General features: G+C 40.1%; 1 protein-coding gene across 1 annotated transcript in view; it reads right to left on the bottom strand.

The window, feature by feature from the left end:
- Window positions 1-4,755: 4,755 nt before the first annotated feature.
- The window catches only part of LOC121194349 (radixin), a 32,748-nt gene continuing 20,916 nt past the window's right edge, over window positions 4,756-16,587 (bottom strand). The window contains exons 4-15 of the mRNA XM_041057192.1: window positions 13,375-13,470; window positions 12,775-12,897; window positions 11,955-12,106; window positions 11,620-11,703; window positions 11,331-11,477; window positions 10,332-10,428; window positions 10,069-10,232; window positions 8,886-9,016; window positions 7,884-8,044; window positions 7,270-7,362; window positions 6,188-6,397; window positions 4,756-5,777 (exon numbers count right to left, since the gene is read on the bottom strand). Of these exons, the coding sequence (XP_040913126.1) occupies window positions 5,613-5,777; window positions 6,188-6,397; window positions 7,270-7,362; window positions 7,884-8,044; window positions 8,886-9,016; window positions 10,069-10,232; window positions 10,332-10,428; window positions 11,331-11,477; window positions 11,620-11,703; window positions 11,955-12,106; window positions 12,775-12,897; window positions 13,375-13,470 (1,623 nt within the window). The 3' untranslated portion in view covers window positions 4,756-5,612. The remainder of the gene's footprint in view (window positions 5,778-6,187; window positions 6,398-7,269; window positions 7,363-7,883; window positions 8,045-8,885; window positions 9,017-10,068; window positions 10,233-10,331; window positions 10,429-11,330; window positions 11,478-11,619; window positions 11,704-11,954; window positions 12,107-12,774; window positions 12,898-13,374; window positions 13,471-16,587) is intronic.

Genomic DNA, 16,587 nt, shown 5'->3' with positions numbered 1-16,587 from the left:
GCTTTCAGGACTGATTTTTTTTCAAAACCCACCCTCAGTTCTTTCCTATCTTTAAACCATACATTAATTCTGAGTCGTGTCAAGGTGGCAGTTGAGAGCATGGTCACTAGAAATGTTTAGATGGAATGAACATTGTTGGTATTATTTGAGTTTTAATTTAAAATGTGTGTTAATTTATTGCCTTTTATGTGTGTTAATGTCTGTGGTGAGATGAGACCTAAGGTCTCTTTTGTCAGTGGTGTCATGACTAGAGAGGGTTTAGCTGTCTCACACAGGGTGTAATTATTATGTACCCTTCTGTTAAATGAGTCTGGCAAGAGATGGGAAACACCCTCTCAAAATCTTCCACAGAGTACGTTACCAGACACTTGATATCATAACAGTGGGAACACCAACAGATATGGCAGATATTTTTAGTTCTACAAACTTTTCTTAGGGGCGCTAATAATCTCATTGGTTAAGTTATAACTCGATCGTTTGGTAAAGACATCAGATTAAAAGAAAATAAACAACACGGTGATATCATTCACATATTAAAGAGTAATGTTCTGCACTAAACTAACCGTTATTGCCATCAGTTTACAAAACTATTAAAACTCAAATCACAGTAAAATGCTCATCACAGTTTCTCAGAGCCCATAAATTGCTTGTTTTATCCAACAAAAAGTAATTATCATAATTAATTTTGGTATCAGTATGTTTTTTTAACTACTCAGCTTTCCTCATTTTCTGCCTTCTCTTTGAAAGTATTGTTAAATTATCATCTCCTAATGCAAAGCACTTTGGGCTGCATTTGTTGTATAAATAATAATAATAATAACGTTGTTATCTCCACCAATGGGATTGTTGTAATGTCTGAGGAAGTGTTTGTAAAGCCAAAACTCTTGCATGGGTAGCATAATATCTAGTAGCCAGATGATACCTCTCATTGTTGATACAAATTGTATCATATGAACTTTTTAAACAAGATCATTGTTTTATATGAGAATATTTAAACAAAAAATATTTCGAGTTGAATATTTTGAGTATTTGTGGCAAACTTTGTCACCTTTGGTACTTAGCCTTTATTTATACAAGGGGGCTTTTTATTCCCTTTTTATTCCAAGTGCAGGGAAGAGAATGTCTCAAATGCACTTTTTGGGAACAGTCATGGTTACTGTTTATATTGTCTGTGAACTGAAAGCACGGTACTGCATTGTTCAAAAATTATGAGAATGAGTTTGGGTGGAGGTTGAGTCGGCCTGACCACAATGAGAAATACATGAAAATTACCAGGGTTAAAAGGCGGTTATGAAACATATTGAAGCTTCTTAGTGTCAGATCCACCTATGAGTATTATTTCCTCAGAAAACTTCTGCAGAGCCAAGATAGACTGTGAGTGTGAGTGCAGTAAAAAGTGAGATTAAAAATGAGCTCGGCTCAAAGCAAAACTGCTTTTCAAATTCATGCCCCAGGCTCTAAATGCTTAATTGTGTAAAATCAGAGATACAACAGTTCCTTCTTTGTTGGTGCAAATCTCTCTCACTTGGAAAGCTTTCCTATCACGGACTGTGCTGTAATCTGAAAGGTGTAACTCTCAGGAAGGATTCCCCCAGTGATCCAAGTTGTTTCCATCACACAGTTTTCTGATGCTCTCATGGCCCTGTGCTATGACGTGACGGCTGGGTATGTCGGTCAAAACTGAGGTCTGGCACTGTGTGCTAGTGTTTGCTTCAGGGTTGAGACACATTTTAATTAAAACAAACCTCTACATGTGTTGTGTTAAAATTTTTGTGGATATTAAAAAGCAGATTTAGTGTATGAGGGCAAAAAAAAATATTTTTCTACCATCATGAACTTGTTAAAGAACAAATTTTTTAAATTCTGTGTGGTGTTTGTCTGCAAGAAGAAATTGTAGCTAGTGTCAGTGTTGTGTGTTCTGAATTCTCCACAAGTGTTACTTGACACGTCAAGTTCAGTCTGAACATGAAGCAAATTTCTGCCTTGCTTTTTTCATGCAAATATGAGTGTTTTTGTATGTTTTTCACCACAAACAGCTAATGTACACTCTGTACAGATGTTAGCTGTAGTCGTTTGTTTTGTTAGCAGTGTACACACCAAATGTGTGCGTTCTGTGTGTGATGTGCAAGTGTTTGTCTTGGACTGACCTCAAAACTTGCAGGAACTCTCCAAAACAGTTTAAAAAGAAGATCCTCTGATCCACTGAAAGCAACAACAACAACAATAACAAAAAAAAAACACTTGGTTCCTTATCATCTGTCACAGGTGTAGCAAAAAGCTTACTTGTTAGCTAGGACTGTGCATAGGCCTTTGCCACAGCACAGGTACAGGTGTTACTTGTAATGCTAACGATGGCTTTGATGCCCTGCACAATAGCAGCACCCAGACACTGAAGTAGCTTCATGGAATTCAAGTATCATGACTTTAATTTTTACTCCTGTGCTTTTCCTATGGTGGCATTGGCCTCGGTGAAAAACGTGTTCTGATTTTCTTCAGAAATTATGTGACTTCAGCCAAGAAGCACTTCATTTCTATTTGTCATTTCTATTACACGACATAGTAAGGCCGTGTAAAACTCCCATAACATCCAGTAAAAGTCTTCACTGTCACTACATCACCGCTTTTCTTTCTAATGATTTAGTTATTTAGAGATCATCACAGACCTTTGAGCAAATTTAAGCTTGAATCCCAGAGAAACTGAAAAAGGGGGGTCAGTTAGTATTCCAAAGTGGACCTCTGTTCACATTCTCTTGCATTTATTTATGCAATTGCGCTGCCTAAAATTTGCTTTGCGTTCATTCTGAACACACCTTTAAAATGTATGTGTGGGTTTTGTCTAGAAAGATGAAAAGCTGTTTTGTAATTTGTTGTTCGTGTGACTAAAAGGGCCTCAAATTCAGCTATTTTATTCAACGGGGAAAAAACATGTAAAATATCAACAACGTGCTTTAATACTGCTTCATTTCTGCAACAGAAATTATCTAAGTGCTGCCTCTTCAGGGACCAAAGCCAAGTATAAGGCTGTCTATTGCTTTCCAATGTTTCCCCTTTCTCAGGTCAGTGATGGTTATATTAAACCAAAATTAAAAAAAAAAAAAAAAAAGATAAAGTATGTGTACCATTGCTGCTGTTTCACTGATTCAGTTCAGGGTGGGGCACCAAAACTGCCATAAATATAACTGTGCCGGTATATTGATTAAACCAGGGGTGTCCAAACTGTTCCACAAAGGGCCGTGTGACTGCAGGTTTTTGTTGCAACCAAGCACCAGCACACCAGACTTGACTCATTTAATCAACTGATCTCAGTCTTCAGACAGCTGATTGGTCAAAATGTGTGCTCGTCATTGATTGGAACAAAAACCTACAGCCACACGGCCGTTTATGGAAGTTTGCACACCCCTGGATTAAACCCAGTCGTACTGTGTTTCAAAAATACCTTTTTGACTATTTAGCATTATGCAATACTAGCAAAAGGTATTGCTTTAAGGTGATATTCTCTGTACAGGATGTGGCCAGCCCAAGTAAATGATCTATTTTATAAAAAAAAACAAAAAAAAAAACAAATGAAAACAAACTTGAGATTCAAATGAAATTGGCTCAAATGACTTTCCCCAATCAAAGTTTACCTTCATGTCATTAATTGTGTCTTTGTTCATCATTTTCCTGTTGTTGTATGAAAATGTCATTTTGCAGTGGGTCTCTTTGAATGTTTATTCTGCAGGGCAGTGGAACCGAATTGAGCTTTAGGCAATGAAACCTAAAACAAAAGCACGACAGACAAGCCTGTCCTGCTTACATGATCTGGGACTCTGTGGCCAAATGAGACATGTTGACTGTTCTTGTGTATGATGTAAAAGTGAGCAATAAAAGACCTACTCAAGCTTTCATGTGTGGTTTCATTCTTGTGAGCTTCCTTACTGGCTCTGAGATGTTGCTGGGGAGCTGCAGCTGGAGACACTGTATGTACAGTTTATTTTGGGCCCACACATCAGTTTGATGTGACTGAATATGGCGTTGAAACTAAAGTGCAGTGGTGGAAAGAACAGTGGTTCAGTATTATATAGATAAATAAGTCAGGTGCATAATAGGATATAATATAAAATTAATCCAAGTAGAAATTACAAATATTTTTGACTTTCCACAAGAGGGTTAGGGTTACATGTTTTTAAAAAATTATACATTTCCACATAAAGCTACAAAATTACCTATATTTTATCAGCTGTTAAGAACAGGTCATCTTTGTCAGCTGTTCAGTACAGAAGTTCACAAATGGAGATTTATTGGTTTGTGGTTGGTCAAACATATGTATTGCAACACAAGTAACTTTTTGATGAAACTAACATTACACATGAGCAGGAACTTCAGTGTTTGGAAAGTTGTTAATTCAGCTAATAAAGATTTTTGTCAGCAACACATACTGCGTATTTGGGTTGATGCATATTAAATATTTGGGGAATTGTTGTGTTGTAAACTTTCCCCCCTCAAATACACCGTGGCCGTTCTCCTCCTGGGCCTCTTAAAATGACAGTTTTCTCAATAAACTCCGGTGGTATTTATCCATCCACCACCATCACCAACACACTCTAAGCCCAGCTGGTAGTATAAAGCTGGCCACCCTTTGGCAAAGCCCTTCATGACAAACTGGCTTTTAGCAGCAAATTCAGGCTTTCAACACTGCGTGTCAAGTTTGAACATGTATAAATCCAGTCTCTGATCTCAGTCAGGACTCTTAAGGTCATACTGTGGCTGCATAGGTGGAAATATAAATTCATTCTTTATTGTGGGGCAAAATATATATTTGAACAGATGCCTCAATGGATGGAGAATGCCAGAACAGTTAGCATTAAAAACAAGCAAATTTAGTTTGCATATCCGTGGGCTCACAGCTCTCAGAGTGAGCATTTGCAAACTGACAGCCATTCAACAAGATAAGTTAGCTGATGTAACATGAGCAGATCAATGACACTGACATCAGAACCGAGCAGGCTAACTGTCCTTACACAATATAACAGATAATAAGGTAACACGAGATGGGAAGGAAATGAGATGAATAAGGCTTTTTTTTTTTTTTACAAATTATTTAAATTGTTCAACTGATGACAAAAGGAGTAAAAGTAAGGTACAGATTTTAAAGCTTTATGGACAAGTGTGCCAGCAACATGAAAAAGCTACAAATGGCCATTTTATTTTGTTGAGTAAAAGCACAATATCAACCAATTCTGTCCGGTCTCATTTCGTCTAACGGTCCTGTTGTCGTTTAATTATCATACATGCAAGCATTAACATTGTCAGTATTGTACAAGGGAGAGTCCATGTTTGACAGGATACGCTGCTTGCTATTTTTCCAACAGATTAAAAGACATGTGCTTCGTTGGGGTGGGGGGCGGAGCTCTAAAAAGCAGGTAGCAGTGCAATTGGCCAACCGCTGCTAGGCAGAGCTTTGGCGAAGCTGAAGCTACAAAGCCTGTCAGCTGGTCTTGCTCCTGATAGAACAAAATCAGGAGTTCCTGCGGTGGCAGCAGGTTTTTGGGCTTTACAAGGAAAATGAGGCGTTGACATGGCAACGAGACTAACTGTCCCTCTTCATCGTTGTGTCCACCCGTCATCCCAGCTCACATGGACTCAAACTCGTCAATGCGCTGCTTGGTGTTACCCTGCCGGATCTGGCGCAGGGTTTTGTACTTGTCTCTTCCTGCCCTGACGTTCTCGGCATGCAGCATGTCGTTCTGCGTTTTCTTAGTGTCGTCACGGGCCTCGGCCAACTCTGAACTCAGAGCCTGGACAGAAGAGAGGGGCGACGGAAGAGAGAAAAACATTATTATATATATATTATTAAAATTCAGTGAGGCCTGCCTTTGTTTACTTTGTGTAAACACTGTAAAAACGGAAATTTAAACCATGTAAAACATAACTTACAGCAAAAAGAAAAAGTACATATGCCCACCTGCACTTTACCTCACCAAGAAATGCATTTTAATTGGTTCTATATGCTGTGTGGCTTCCAGTTTTATCCAGGATGTCTGTATCTTTGGTTTGATGTTGTTTTTATTTATTTTCAGTATTTTTATATTTGTAAAAAGTTACTGCACTGTAGTTTTATATTGATTTCACTTTTCTGTTTTTGACTAACCAAATTAACTGTGAGCATTAATAATGTTTTACTTCCTCTCTTGCTCTGCATCTCTACCTGTAGCTGCTTCTTGACACGTTCGTTCTTCTGCGCCTCAGTGATGCGCTCCTCTTCGCTGCGATGGCTGGTGACGCCATCACTGAGGAGCTCAGCGCTCGCCTCAGCGTTCGTTTCATCCTGCTCATCGTGTTCTGGCGCTGGCGGAGACGTCATGGCCGTCTTCAGCTCCTCCCTGGTCTTCTCCAGGTCGTCTTGTGCGGACAGAGCCTGGAAATAACACATATGAATACTTACAGAGAGAAACAGACTCATCACAGGTATTAAAGCAGAAAAATATGGACAGATAAACACACACTTAACCTCTGACGTAAAGACAAACACTTTTTAATTTTCTCTGGGTAGTTGTGCCATCCTCTCTCAGGGCTTTTTAAACTCTTTCAGACAAGAACAAATTGAATTAATACTTTTTTTTTCTTGAAATCTAGTTTTTATTAGTGTGAAAATAGTACATTATACATACTGTGTATAGCATAATTAGTCTGGAATGATTACCTGCAGCTGTAATAGTATATTACACTAAAATAATGTATATAAAATCCAAGATTTCCTTTTACAGTAAAAGGAATATATTAGTTTAGATTTTTTGTTTCCCATCCATCAATGTAAGCTACAGTTAACAGGGTCCTCAGGTGGTGAGGACAGCTCAGCTTATGGGTAATGGAAAGTGGCAGAAAATATTGGAAAACACAAGTTGCTAATTATAGTGCAGATCAACCACTGTCTATAGTTTTAAAACGGCAAAACCTCAGCATTTGCACATGACATTACGGTCTGCTCGAATGTTTTTGTTTATCTACATTCTTCCCTTTTTTTCTAACCGACTGGAACTTCCAGTTTCCTCTGCACCGCAGTCTTCCATCACTGCTAACTCGGGGGTGAAAGTTTCGAGGTAACCTCCTTGCTCCTGACCCAGCAGGTGACTCAAACCCACGTTTTTGTTGTGGGTGAGGCTTTTTTTCCTTTGTGCCACGTAATGAGCTTTTTACCCAGATCGTTTACTTTTTAATTGTTTTTTGAACGATGAGCCCAAACATCCATAAACATGACACAGACACACTCATACACAGGGGTAACACTACTTTGTGTTGCCATTCTGTTGCTTCCTCTTCTTTTTTCCTCTTGGCCTCCTCAAGAAGAGCAATTTTGGCAGTGAACTCTGCTAACTCAGCAGCCTATTGAAAATAAAAACACATGCCAGTTAGCAAAAGTTACCAAACTGAACCCAAGTGAATGTCTAACCAGCTAAATTTACAATAATATGACATAGGCAGAATTAGCAACTTCTCATATTTAAGAAACTGTTAGCTTTGCTTGATAAATGACCCTAACTCGTCTTTGACATGCTTTATGATTTGAACAGATGACTGTTAGCCTCAGCGAACCAAAACAACAGCGAACAAAAATGGTAACATATGTATATAAACTTCTAACGCTCATCCAAACTCTAAATACAAAATAAACAGTGTAAGTAGCGTTAATTAGCAGCAGTCAGTCAACAGACTTGTGGTGTAGTTTGACAGCTTTGTTACAAAAACAAATAATTAAGCTGCTTAAGATTTGTGACTTTTTGTCATTCCTGATAAACTAAATGAATCAAATATAAAATATTCAGTTCGCCATTTCCATCAAAGTCGGAGTAAATTGTTGGAGTTTGAATAAACAGCGGCTGTGGTTGATATGTGGGTGCAGGTACCAGCTGTTCGTGGTTCTTCATCTGGTCGGCAGCCTGTTGAGCCAGCGATGCCTTGGCCTCCTCGGCCGCCTGCCTCTCCCTCTCCAAACGCTCTGCCTCTTCCTTCGCTCGCTTCCTCTCCTGCTCCAACTCCAGCGCTCTGCGAGTCTGTTCCTCCAGCTCTGTACACACACAGGTAAAAATATGGGTTACATACCATTCTTTACCTGTGCGACCACATGATGGGTGATGGACCTCAACAAATGCAAGCAGAGAGTCTCCTTTTTAGTTACAGACAAATGACAAACAAACAATATATTGAATCAGATAAATTAATAGAAGTAAATTTGTTCTGTTAGAACTCTTTGAAGTGAAATATTTAATTTGCTTTCTAATTTTTTTTATTTAATTTTATTAGGCAGTAACTCAACCTCAATGTTCCTTGAAACACCCCTTGAAAACTTATCTTCCTTCAAATCTCTGCACAAAGTTCATTTATGACAAGGAGTGTTATAACAGCTGCATGATTCTCGCCGTAGCAGGATTTATGTGAAGCACTAAAAAATACAGGCCGCTGCCGTTGCTGCCTGAGGCTGCCCCCTCCTTCAGCCTCCTCCCAGTCTTATAGTCTCCACTTTATGCAAATTCACAGAACGGGGTGATAAAATGTTTGGTAAGTATCTCTAGGAGTGTGCACTACTGACATCAGTCCCTGCTGTGTAAAATATCTCTCATAAACCTGGTAAACCAGCTGCAGTCTCTGAGCTGACAAGGTAAACAGGTGTGCAGTTTGGGATTGATAAAGTGTTTTTCTATGCCTTCATAGTTTCCCGTTTGCACTTTAATGTGTGTCTGGTTATTGTTCGTTGTGAATTTTTAGACCTTTGGGTTTTTTGTGTTCCACGTGAAATATTCATGAAATATTTAGAAACTCACATATGGCTTAAAGTAAACACAGAACAATGCCTCAGACTTCAGCACCTGCCCTCCTGCTGTACGTGCTTGGTGTTGGTCCGGTCGTACCTTTCTGAGCTCTCTGTGTCTGCTCTTCGATCTGCCTCAGCCTCTCGATCAGCTCGTCCTTCTCTCGCTCTATCCGCTCCTTTTCTTTCTCCGCAAGCTCACGCTTCTTCTTCTCGTTCTCCAGCTGCGCTCTGTCGACATAATACAGAAAACAACCATCACACGCAGCCTGTGACCTCTCAGGTGATCATGGGAAGTTATAAACTGTAAAACTAGTAAACTTATAGGATGTTTGTATTACGTCTGGTCTTATCAAGACTTCTTCCTCATGCCGTGTGAGCTGTTTTATCTAAGTTATCTAATTTGCCGCATGACCTGATTCCTCCCTGTTGGCTGGCTTAATGTGAGCATGTAAACCTGCTGATATGCAGGAAAATACCTGTTTTTGTTTCAGTTCCATGGCCACTTTTCACTGACCGATATGCTTGTGTTATATTTACTTTCTGTTTTACTGAATGACTTCATCCTCTCTAAATATCTGGACACAAATGACATGGAAGAGTAATATGAAAATTCCTTATCTAACAACAAACTGCAATGTATTTTTATCAGTGCCAATTTGCATTTGATAGTTTTCCCAGAAAAACACAACATCTATTGATTTGGGTGGAATGCTGATTTTAAATAAACAAAACAACAATAAGAATTCAGTTGCATCAAAAAGTGATCTTAGATGGTTATTAAATAATTCACAAATCACAGGTGAGTTTGTTCTCTACAGAGACAGCAGCTCCAGCACAGCTTCAGCCCTGCAGATGAGAAGCATGAGCGTGTTTTTATTTAATGCAGCACTGCCCCCTGTTGCTCGCAAAGCTTTATGAATGAATTTTCACTTCAAAAATCAGCTAATCATTGTTCATTCAAAACACCAAGCACTACACACTGGTTAAGGGTAGCTACAGCATTAGGAAGAATACTGACCTGTAACCCTATGTGCTGTAGTCCATTTGCAGTAGGTTATGCAAAGGACAAATAGTGAACACACATTTTTACGTGTAAAGTGACTTCTGTGATCTGTGAGTCACTGGTACCAAATAAGCAAAGGAGACTATTGAGTTACTTGTGCACATAATGTGATATTATGTGCAGATGTATTAGGTACCATATGTAAGAATGTGAAGCTAATTAGATGTATGTCAATGGACTTAAAGTCCTGATAAAGGAAAATCAGCATGTACCGTACCTCTCCATCTGTTTGTGGTGCTTTTCCTCTCTGGCCTGAGCCTTCATCTGCTGCACTTCGATGGTGTCGGGCTTCCTCCTCCTCATGTACAGCTCATGGTTTCCCATACATAACGCCAGGATGCGCTTGTTGATCCGCAACCGAGGAGCGTAGAAAACAAAGTCCTGGCGAAAGCACAGCAGATGAATATGATTAGGATTTGTGTACAAAAACATCTTACCCCTTAACAACAATCATGAATCACACATCATTCCAACACTTACTGGAGCTTTCTTATCGATGGGCTTGATAACAAACTTCTTATCGTTGAAGGAGATGTTTCTGATTTCGCTCCAGGGGAAGCCGATCTTTGGTGACAACCTGTGCAGACAGTGATGAAATTCTTAATTACCAATTACAAGGTTAATCAATTAATTAGTAAACTCTAAACTTTTAGTGTAAAATCTTTCACTGACATTTTAAGGATGTGCATGCTTTGAAAGTTTCAAAAATAAAACTGATTTTAAATCTTATCGTGTTGGAATAAAGCCTCTGAGGGGTATTTCATTTTCTTTGTTGAGGTTGTTCATCACCTGTGCTGTTCACCACCAAAAGAGGGAGCTGTTGTCAAACCAATGCAATCTATGGTCACTGAGGGGGCTGAGAAAGTCTACACTTCATATTCTCTAACCAGCTGTGATGAAGCTACAGTGGCAGCTACTTTTAAAGATGAAGGGCATCAAATTTTCTATTCCATTGTTTAAGACTGTAACTTCAAAACGCGGATTTACTGATTGAGACGTGTTGTCCCTTCACACAAGTTTATGAGATATTTATTCCACCAACTAAAGTTGTCTATTGAAGTCCAGTTATCACTCAACTGCAGTGGTGGATTAACTGCAGCAGGCGATCTTCCTACAGAAACTATGTGAGTGGGCGTTGTTGTTGTCATAGCCAGCAACTTCTCTTGTGGTTTAATTTTCTTCCTCTTTGATATCATGTTTTCAGTTTTGATTATGTGCTGATCACATCAACAACACCAGTGGTTCCCCATCTTTTGGCCTCACGATCCCATAAAATGAAGCAATGCTGACTTCCGACCCTTCGTCACACGCTGCATGTGAATGAGTTGTGAGCAGCTGAGTCAAGCTCTGACTGGCAATCGTCTGTGTTACTGACGTGTGAGTCAGTGCTAAATAATGAAGTATGAATGAACTGTAATAAATGAAAGTGAGTAACCCACACCGGCAGAGGTACGGTGTGTACGTGTGTGATTTCATTACTTGTCTTCATGCTCATAGATGTTGAGCCCCAGGGCGTCGACCCCAAGCCACAGCTCCGTGCCCTTCTTGTTTTTAATTTCAAAGTAGTTGACACCGTACATCTCCAGGTCCTGAGCGATCTTTAGATACTCCATCATTGCATCCTCCCTGCACACACAGATACAACAAGAATAATGGTAAACGGACAGACCTGAGCATTCAGCTGTCAGTGTCTTAAAAACCCCAAATCCTCTGAGCTTGATTATACAGTGATTTCTCGCCTCTCTCATGCACAAACCGAAGCACTCACCTGAGCATGCTTCTGTGCTCCTCATGCCAGGTCTGTATTCTGTCCTCCCATTGTTCCTTTGTCAGCTTGTGTTGCTCCAGAACTCTACAGGTCAAATATGCACACACAAAGAAAAAGGGAAACAAATAAACAGGCGATGAGACAGTCATCTATAATACATAATGATATTTATGGTTCATCCCCTAGCTCCTCCTGTTTATGTGTCAAAGTGTGCTTGTAAAGCCTTTTGTCAGCTAAGACGACAAAACCTCATGCCTCAAAGTGCAGTGCATTTATGATTTGTATAAATTATGAATGTGGTTTGACACTTTCAGTCTGTCACTTTCTGAGTATACCTTTGTGGCAGTAGCCGGTCGGAGGCCAGGTAGCCAGGCTTATGAATATCTTTGCTGTAATCTCCGTACTTGGCCTGGACAGCGTAAGACGCCAACAGCACGGCTGTCTCTGGGGGACAGTAGTTCTCATCATTCAGAATGGCCTCCTTCACCTGCAAAGACGATACACAAACATGCACGTACACACGCATTCAGTCAGTGGTAGCCTATGTTTAGAACTCCAGGGGTTTCCCAGCAGAGATGATTGCGATGCTCAGTTAACCTTTCCTGGGTAAATAAACCTTGGAGATTATATATAGAGCAGTGTAAGTCCATCTGTCAGTCAGCCAGTCCAAAGGAAAGTAAAGAATTAAAAATTTTCACTTTACCAACACAGCTGAGTAGAGGTGGATATCATTTGAGATTTTTCAATAAATGCCATTATGATACCTGCACTTTATCACAGATACCAAGATGATACTTTTGTAGACACCTTACTTTGGTTAATTATAAACTAAATATATTGTTTTTCCAGCTTTTATCAATAAAAAAAGTCAACTTTGCCAAACAGAAATGTTCTACATAAAATGCAGGCCTACACAGTATAAACTGCTGTGTGAAAGGATCCAGCATAGATGGAGAACAGCAACAGCTAAAGGCATCTGCACTGAAACAAAACTGTTCACATGCTGCAAAAGCCGTCATCTTATCCAGCATATTCATGTGTTTGAATCACAAAGATCAGCTTGTTGCAGCGCGGTGATCCTCGAGACAGCTCACGTTGGTATCAGTTAGACTGACCCTAACAACAAAATATCTTGGCAGACCAGTTGTACAATACCTGCAGGAAGAAGAGCTTCTGTGTGATCTCCTGGATGAGTTCCTCTGAAACATCCTCTGGGAAGAACTTTGCTCTGAACTTGAACTGCAGCGGATTCTCCTTCTTCACATCCTGCTGGGTCACCTGGAGAAAACACCCACACACGACGTTTCACGTTTTATCCTTCACCCTCTGCCTTCACGTGTCTAGTATGTAAACACATGGAGTGTAAGTCCTGAGGAAATCAGCCTCTGTGCCGTTATTTAAAACAAGATTAAAGAGACGTTTCTGTAAACAGAACAGTGTATATTCGCTGGTTTTAGGCTATTTGGATTAAAGCTTTCAGCAAACAGAATACTAAAGTGAGATTATACACACAAGTTTACTTCTAAGGCTTTCTGGCATGGGAGAGTCTTGAGGATTGATAAAGCCCTCAGGAGGATGACTGTTTGCTGTTTACAGGCTTTCATAACTGTAGTTATGTATAGTGTCATGTTTTCAATTTGTGGAAATGAATGATAAAAACAGGAACAAAATAAAGATATAAAAAGTGACAGGTATGAGATTCGGTCCTCTGGACAGATATAAATTGTTTCAGTGGTTGTGTCCTGGGTCGCTCACCTTCTTGTTGAGTTTGAGCCACGTCACGTAGCCTTTACTGTCTGTGTACTGCAGGCCGAAGAACCAGACCTCCCTTAAACCCACCGTCTTCACCACCTGAAATCACACATACGCTATGTTAGTTTTTAACAGTTTACAGGACAGAAATGTCCCCGACACCTGAACTGGGTACTGATACAAGACTGTCAATCTTTATATAAACGATAAATCTATATAGTCAAGCTTTGCTCAAGGCTCCTATGGAAAGGGTTTTTGATTACTAATAAAACTGGGAAATCTTTTGTTTTATTGACTTGGCTTTTAGCACGGGGACACTGTGGTGTTGAAGCAGGAAAAGGCCCTTACCAAACTGTTGCCAAAACGTTGGAGGCACTGATGATAAAAATATCATCATATGTTGCAGCTGATCTGCTCCCCATCCCCTGGAAAACTGTTCTCCAATAATGAAATGCAAGGTAATTGTTTTATGGTGTGTTTTTTTTTTTGTGCTGTGTATTTTCCTCTCTTCCTCGAGTCTCTTCCCTTCACTTTTAACTTTGTCTTCCCTCCCGACTCTCTCAAACATTCTCACAGGCTTTGTCATTTACAAACTATTGTCCCATTTACAGATTTTCAGAGGGAGGGGGAGAGAGAGAGAGGCAGTCCCTGAGGGGACGCTTACTCAGACTCTAATGTGTTTTACACAGTCAATACGAAGGCACTCACTACCTTATAATTAACTCTCTCTCACACACACAAACAGAAAGACATAAATGTGTCTCACACACACACACACACACACACACACACACACACACACACACACACACACACACACACACACACACACACACACACACACACACACACACACACAGAGGGCCTCCAGTGGGGCTGGGAATGCGGTATGCAGAGACAGCTATGCGGATGCTGAGAGCTCAGCATGCAGATTTAGAAGTGAAGCCTCAGAATGTGAATAAACGGTTTGGGAACATTGGAATGATAAGTGGGAGAGAGAAAAGGAAAGACAAGCAACATAAAATGGATGGAAAAATCCAGCTGGTGGCATCACTGAATAGGACTCCTTACTTTCATATTAGATGAAAGCACTTGTTCCTGCAGGCAACTTTAAAAGTGTGTGTGATTGTGGTCCTTCAAAGTGTTCACGTTCAGAGGCGGGTTTGGGTTAGTTTGATTAAAAAGCTTTCCCATGTCACTAAGGCCTTTTATCAGTGTGTGTGTGTGTGTGTGTGTGTGTGTGTGTGTGTGTTTGAGTGAGCTTATGGGTGTTTATATTTAGCTCAGCAGCTGATTTATCAATGGAGCCCTCTCTTCATTCATGTGCATCTGCACCATTTAAAATTAAGACAGTTTTCGGGCCCCTGACTGAAGGCTGCCTCTTTACCGCCGCGTTATCACAGACCTCGCCATTCACCGCCGAGCATGTGATTTCCTGTGTGTAACCTCCACACGCTGCAGTTAAACAGCCACAGGGAGTCGTGACTGTTGTCATCGCACAGCAGCACAGAGCATGTGCATGTTAGAGTAATATCGCCGGCTGCCGCTGATCAGTTTTTGATAGTTACACTGACGGAAGATCAGCATCAGTCACGTCCCACTTCTATTTTTACACGTTCTAAAGCATCCGTTCAATCAATGCAGCCTAGAAATACAACGTTCCTTTTCCTGAATTTGACGAACTCAACTATATATCAGCTATATCACCATCCTTTGTGTGTCACTCATGTTCCATCCAGTCCTCATTAACTCATGATCTACAAACTCCTCCAAAACTTGATGTATTCCTTTAGAACCCAATCATGTGCTGAACTTTCATGCTTTCACGCTTGTTCTGAAACAGTGTCTTTTTTTTCTGCGTCTATTTTTAGCTCATGATGGACACATGAAACTTCACAGTGTCATCCGCCACTGACGTCTATCATTACTTCTACACCTGTTTGCTCACTCACTTCTCCCCTTCGGCCTCCTCTCTATTCTCCTTCGGTCGTCTGAGGGTTTTGCACCTCCTCGTTGCTCTCCTCAAGTCTAGCCTGGTGAGGATTAAAACTGCAACTACTGATTATATTTATGATCTGTTAATCAGTCATTTAGTCTAACTCAAGTTAATCAAATCATTATTTCACAGCACAGTTTTTTCAGAACAACCCCAGACCCTGAGTATTGCACATTCTTCCATGTTCTAACCACTCTACCTAAAATGAAAACAGTCACTGGTTGTATTCCTAAAACAGATGACAGCACTTGAAAACCAAGATATGGATGTCTCTGTTGTTTTTTTTGCAATCTGTTAAACAAATAACAAACACATAAACACACAAATTCCCATATGAAATGCATGACTGTAAACAATCATCCACAGGCAGATTCACCTGTACTACGTTTTCACAGTTATACAGTACGGCAGCAGGACGGCGTGTGTGCGCACACATCACTGGACATTTGACAGCGGGTTGCTATGACGACACATGGCCACAGCAAGCTGAAACATTCGGATCTGGTGAGTCAGCCCTGTGTGTTTGTATGCGTGTGTGTGTTTCATATATAGAAAGGAGATAGGAATGAGAGTAACAGAGGGAGAGAGGAATCGTAATTAAAATTCTAATTATATTCAGTCCACTGCAGAAACAAGCTCTCTGGTATGGAGGGTGAGAGCACAGAACAAGTTTAAAAGAAATTTTACCAAATTACAACACCACATAGTTTCTCACTGTACATGGAGTGGTACCTTGGTGAGGTTTGGAATTTCCTTTGTGGTCCTCACAATGTTGGAAACTTATATTTTATATTTCACATTTAACACAGCAACATTTCTGTCCAGAAACAATGTCCTGGTTGCTCTGGACAATCCACAGAAACAGACTGTCAAAATTTTAGGAACCGTTTCATTGTCAGTTCTTTTTCTTTATCAAAACTGTTCATGCTGAAGTTTGTGTAAATCTGTGTTGCCTAAATTTGCCTGTTTTCTTTCTTATTTCCATATTATGCATATTCTTTTTGTTTGTCTTTCCATCACTCCACAGAACTTTCACTTTTCTTTGCAGTGAAGTTCACAGCAAATACAACACCTCTAGATTGAAAATGAAATTGGTAGAGAAAGCTGGAGCTGAGAGAGAAAAGCCAGACTTAGAGCCAGGAAGAGGTCAGCAAATGGCCAAGCGTAGAATAGTGGGCTAGACTAGTTTGTTTGTGTGTGTGTGTGTGTGAGTGAGAGAG

The sequence above is a fragment of the Toxotes jaculatrix genome, chromosome 15, assembly GCF_017976425.1.
Source record: "Toxotes jaculatrix isolate fToxJac2 chromosome 15, fToxJac2.pri, whole genome shotgun sequence".
In the NCBI taxonomy this organism is placed as follows: domain Eukaryota; kingdom Metazoa; phylum Chordata; class Actinopteri; family Toxotidae; genus Toxotes; species Toxotes jaculatrix.
The sequence above is the reverse complement of the archived record's forward strand: the minus strand, read 5'-3'. Positions and strand labels throughout refer to the sequence as shown.